A 6,298-nucleotide genomic window follows, 5' to 3' on the forward strand; every position below is an offset into this window, starting at 1 on the left:
CAAACATTTCTTACAATGTCATGGCCTTTGTTAATACAAACATTTCTCACAATGTCATGGCCTATGTTAATACAAAGATTTCTCACAATGTCATGGCCTTTGTTATTACAAACATTTCTTACAATGTCATGGCCTTTGTTAATACAAAGATTTCTCACAATGTCATGGCCTTTGTTAAAACAATCATTTCTGACAATGTCATGGCCTTTGTTATTACAAACATTTCTTACAATGTCATGGCCTTTGTTATTACAAACATTTCTTACAATGTCATGGCCTTTGTTAATACAATCATTTCTTACAATGTCATGGCCTTTGTTAAAACAAACATTTCTCATGGCCTTTGTTAAAACAAAGATTTCTTACAATGTCACGGCCTTTGTTAATACAAACATTTCTTACAATGTCATGGCCTTATTTAAAACGAAGATTTCTTACAATGCCGTAAAAAATAAAGCTAACATGTTTTTTTTATATATTCATGTATGTAATAAGGAAAGTTTTCTTAAAAAAGACAAAAAAATAACAAGAACAGTTATCGAGTATGTATTGTATTTCTTTTAGACCTTGCGATCAAGGATAACCCGTGAAAGTGCAAGCACTTATTTCCAACGGGGTCCTTTGTTTTTTGCTGAAGGGACAGCACGCTGAAGAGACAGTGGTGGGATACAAGGAAGTCCGGGTGCGAGACCCTAGCTCTTTTTCGAAGAGACCCCTTGGTTCTTTTACGTGCTCGGTGTAAAGCACCGATACACGGGGTACAACTTTCCTGGGTTAAACCAGTACTGAGTACACCACTTTTCCAAGCACTACCCTTTAAATGCCAAGCGCCAGGCAAGGGAGCTACTTGTACCAACTTTTAACGTCTTTTGGTATGACGCGGCCAGGGATCGAACCCACGACCTCCCGCTCCGTAGGCGGACGCTTATCCACTAGGCCACGGAGACGGTATATAAATTACTGTACAACTATAATGATCAAGGTATAGAAATAAAACAGATTTATACAAAAAATAAAAAGTAAATTTTACAAAAAATCAAATATAAAAACATGAGGTAGATCTGCTTAGAATAGATACCGATAAATGCAATATAGTGAATCCCAATAAATAAAGGGAGCAATATTTGTATAAAGTAAATGCTCCAAAAAGTTGAGGATCGAGTATTTACCCAGGAAAGGTGTTTCGTTTTAAATGTATATAAATAAGCGTGTGTATAATGTGTGTTTTTCACTTGCGATTGCTCAGCCTACATTAACACCAAACTCGTAGTTTATTTTACTTTAAAAGAATACACTAACGGTGTCATCAAATTGTGCTGAGATGGACCCGTGAAATATTGAACACTGTTTCAAAACGTGACTGAACATAGCAGTAACATAGTGCGGAACTTCCGCCGCCTTTTGTCCACCTTCCATGCGAAGGCGTCACGTAGCAACACAACCAGTTCTTTTCCTGTGCTAAAAGGCTCGGTACCAACGAAAACCTCTTTTCAACCTTCTTTCACTACCATAAGTACGTTGTCTACCTGTGACTTGTACACAAGACCCACCGGGCTGACCAATATGCAAATGCGGTCGTCGGTGGCGACTTTCGCGGACGTTATGAGGTTACTGGGGTCCATTGTCTGATGGCGCTTCGAAAGTTTGGGGTCTCTGAAAGGAACGCTGATTAACTTTTTCTGCACCATGTACTCGTCATCACCCGTTCGCACTAGGACGCTGTGCGCAACCTCGGACCGGTGTGTCCGCCCGTCAAATGCGAAAGTGATCTGTGAGTATACCCTGTAGAGTCCGGCTTCCGGCGCTACCACACAGGATTCGTTCGGGCTCGGCAGCACGCGGGAGCCTACTGTCTGCTCCGATCCCTTCCATCGTAGGAAACCACTGTCTTAAAACAGAGAAAAATCGTATTAGATAATGGTTTTTAAAAACCATATTAGCTTGTAAACTTTGTTTAGCGAAAATTCTTGAAGAAACACTCTTACTCCCAAATAAAGGTTCACCAGTCAAAATTGACGATTTAAACATTTGTATGTATTGATTTTGAATAAGGGTGTCACTTTAATTAATATTAATTAATTAATAAAAAACACATTTATATTGTCCTTTTTAAAATTAATTTCCTATAACAGTTGAAGAAAGTCTTAGCTTCATTCTTTTAGAAATAACTTATTATGATTCAAGAAATTGGAGCTTGCAGGTTTAACACACGCTTTGAGTAAACAATGTGAACTCCGATATGGTTCCGTCCGTAGCAAAGAAGTTAAATTCTAACGTAAGCTATGTAGGTCAGTATAGTAGTATAAATATTATGACTATTTTACAATCTATTTTTATCGATATAATAGCTCTGACATGTGCATACCCATCAATGTCTGCTGATCGAGGACAAATCTTCCGATTGGTTTGCTATGATCTGCATTGTCCGTATCTAGAAATTGAAATTCAAGGTTTTTATTGCAAACCTGGTGGGGTGTTTTCTATTTATATAATTATGGGGCATGTCATACCTGAAAGTTGTGGATTTTTGTATTCGATCGTAACTTGAAACGCGAATACCCCGCCGCGGTTATGATTAATACATACAGTACGTGTCTAAGTTGTTTTAAACGGGGTTTATGTTTAAAATTTAGACTACTGTGCTTGTTTCTGTAGTCTTTCATATATTAAAATATTTAGATCATTATCAATAATGATTTTATTTAACTACTCAGATCAAACCAATGTTTTTTACTTATTTTATTAATTTCATTTAAAAGTAATATATTGACTTACATGGTTCATACCAGGGCTTCTGCAAAGCTGTCATTTCATTGACCTATAAATAGAAACGAAAGTAGGCGTCGGAATCCCAAACTCAGTATGATGTCAATCGTGAAACCGGGGACATTATATCAAATTAGTCCATAGATACATGCACTATCCTCTGTTGTATTCAATTATATTGATAAATAAAAACAACAGAAAAAAAAAAAAAATTCACTTTATTTTAAAATAATGTTTCTTTGATAATGTCCGCAGTTTTTCCCATTTACGGAATGGAGCCAGTCTAGGGGTGGTTTTGAGTCTATTTATACTTGAACTCATTCGACGAGTCATATAAGGTTATTTTTAGCCAATATATTTGAGTTTATTTATGCACCAGTCAATTGTTACCACGCCCCCCGCCCCAGGTCCGGGGAATAGCGGGGACTTTGACTTTAGGTCCAGCCAACCCCGGGTAAAATCCTCGCCCTGCGGGGACGAACTGATGGTAAAATCCCCGCCAAATGCCCCTGCACACCAGGGACTCTAGATAAGGATAATTTACCGCTAAATTTTGCGCGATGATAAAACCACCGCAGTCACCCGGCACTGTGGGGCCACATGGAAAGTAAAAACACGACCCATTTACCCGGCTATCTCCGGTATACCCCCGGACCTGGGGGGGGGGGGGGGGCACGGTTACAATTGAATGGTGCATTATATATTTAAGGCATGGGTGTGTGTATTCAAAACGGAACGCTATAACCTTAGACTGGTTTCATGCGCCAGAGCAGCTGTTAGTTCTTTCATTGATAAACATAAATTACAATTAATACGCATAACATACCGACGAATTTAAGATAGGATCGGAAGAAGACGATCTGCTCGTGTAGAAAACTGGTATAAGAACGGTCCATGACAGGAGACATCCTATAACGGCGCTCACTGCTATAACCAAACACGCACGTCTACATGTCCATTCCTCACGGCTCCCGGCGACCGTTTGTCTCGAGGAATCTACGGTAGCTAAAGTGTACCCTTCAATTTCCATGTTTATTTTAACAATTCTATCTTTATTCAGGACAACCCTAAGTTGTTTAAACATCAAATCACCATCTTCATTGTCATTTTGATCTTCGCACACTGACGCTTGATTTTGATTCAATTCTTTGAGCTTAGGGTCCACAATAGGATTTGTGCTATTCGCAAGCAAGTTTTTTTGCTCCACCTTTTCCCTAACTTCGTTCACACTGTTTTCTCTGAAGTAATCGCAAGTCGACGCACGAGGCCGGTCAAACAAGCATTTACCTGTTTCATGTACCCCTAATTCATCCATTTTCTTTTTTTGTCAATCTCTTTACTTCTGTGTCTTCTTTCAATTTTTCACACCGTCTATTTCATTCAACGTTTTGTCAACAAATATATCCCCACAGATAGATAGTGGGCTGGTTCACAATATATATTCCAGTTAGCTGAATTATAATAACCACTTCGGAATCCCATCGGGGAATCCAATCGAAATGAGTGTACACACGCCCAGTGAGGTTATATATATATACAACGGCGGAATTTATTTTTCTAATATATGACACTAACTATATATATTTATAAAAATATAGTATATAGTATAACTAAACAAATGCATGCCGTTCGCATTATTATTATTAGTTATCTTTCATATTTTTAAAAATACGGAATATATTGCAAGCGAGCCGAAGGCGCCACCACTTTTATAAATATGTGCATTTTTCCTTTTTTAAGAAGTGCTTATTAGTTTTGTTGTGTTCCGGCATAGGTACTATACATAACAGTTATGTTTCATGCGTGAGAATGTTCTTACGGGGTGTGTAAGCACCGAAATGTACTTGCTATGCAATGAGATCTCAAAATATGCACAAGTCTGATCCGGGAGAAAAGCTCCTGGCACCACAGTTTGCACAATATTGAAACGACATAGTAACCAGCCTACAATAGAAGTGTTCTTACACGGTACCACATTCTCCAATTTTCGAAATATGTCCGTTAAATGAAATTATCAAATAAAATATAAATCATACTCACGTTTGTTCATGTAAACATAGGGCACAGCTCCACCACGGAAGTGTCGACAGCTCTTTTTCTTTGCACCACTGTAAAGTAGTGGAGCTGGCGTTTACAGGCCGTGAACACACACGCACGCACGCAACACACGCGCACCCACGCGCACGCGCACACACACACACACACACACACAATTTTGCAATTAGTACGTGTGCGTTATAGTTTGAGTAATTCTATTATTTCTTATTAATCTGCTAACTCCATCATAGTTTACACATTGTAAAAGTAGATATGCTTGCCCAAGTCTTTAACGTCTTTAATAGTAACCAACCGTATTTTGTAAAGTTATCAAAGGGTTGTTTAGGCAGCCGAACCCAACGTACGCTAGTTCCCTGACAATTCATTACCATGAATGTTCAAGTTTCATGCCTGCTCGACCCATACATTACGAAGAGGGTGAGAGGAGGGCTGGGGGAGTAAATTATCTAATGTTAATGCCAACGAAATGGTTTGACCATATGGGAATATTTACATTCACACTTCATTCCTTAACGATGGTTGTTGTTTATCAATTGCACTTTATTTCTGTATAAAGTGCAATGGCATTTCCCATCGATATCGCGTGTGTTTGTTCGATACTTCTGTCCTGTCATTGGGCGCAATAATTCCAAGGGGCGGGGCATATTTACTACGGAACTATTTTTTTAATGAAATCGTAGTACAATTATTGGCAACATGCAAAACTGTAATCTGCAGTAAAGCAGTTAAAACAAAATAAGCAACGATTATTTGATTGATTTTAATGTAGATAATTTCATGATGGATGGAACAGTTGAAGAAACGTTTGTGTTTAAAAATGCTGTTAAATGTCACGAAAATGCAAAAACAGTTAGTTCAAAATAACCTCTATAACGGGTGCTTGTATGACGTCATGAGTGATGTCATTGAAAAAGTTTTAAATTAAGCTCGATTCGGGCCGCAACATAACTCGGCAGCTGCATTTTGTTTCTACGCCATTTTGTTCATTTGTTTTGAAAGTGTTGTTTTTCGAAAAGTGACTGGATTACTGGTATTATTTACACACAATACCTATTGGGTAATCAATTAATTACCTATTCAGGCCTACTTTAACCATTATTTGTTTTGATAACTAATTTAAACCTGAAAATTTTGTAAACATGTTCTTGAAAAAATGTACAGCATCTTCAGCATCAGAGAAAAAATATTTGAAATTTCTTTGTTCATTGCATACGACATAGTGGAATCATGTCCATATAAGTCGTATGTTCTGAATAAAATCGGCAGAAATAACTAAAAGTTCGGAGGAGTTAGTCGTTTTAGACATAATTTAGTGCTTTTAATAGTCAAAACAACTGCAGAAAAAACTATTTGGTAAACACATCAGCTTGCCAGGAAAAGACAACTCAGCAGAAAATATGTAAGTTATATGACTTTTGTGGTTTATTTCCTGTTTTGGTATTTGTATGCAGCTACATTATATATTCTAAAATAT

General features: G+C 37.7%; 1 protein-coding gene across 1 annotated transcript; it reads right to left on the reverse strand.

Annotated features, from left to right (window-relative positions):
• Positions 1-549: 549 nt before the first annotated feature.
• On the reverse strand, positions 550-4,206 carry LOC128219097 (uncharacterized). The gene is made up of 4 exons (XM_052926918.1): positions 3,593-4,206; positions 2,776-2,818; positions 2,366-2,431; positions 550-1,888 (listed from the first exon to the last, which is right to left on the reverse strand). The coding sequence occupies exons 1-4, from the start codon at positions 4,079-4,081 to the stop codon at positions 1,491-1,493; spliced, it is 996 nt and encodes a 331-aa protein (XP_052782878.1). The 5' UTR covers positions 4,082-4,206; the 3' UTR covers positions 550-1,490.
• Between the last annotated feature and the right edge of the window lie 2,092 nt (positions 4,207-6,298).

Source organism: Mya arenaria, chromosome 15 (assembly GCF_026914265.1).
Source record: "Mya arenaria isolate MELC-2E11 chromosome 15, ASM2691426v1".
Lineage (NCBI taxonomy): Eukaryota > Metazoa > Mollusca > Bivalvia > Myida > Myidae > Mya > Mya arenaria.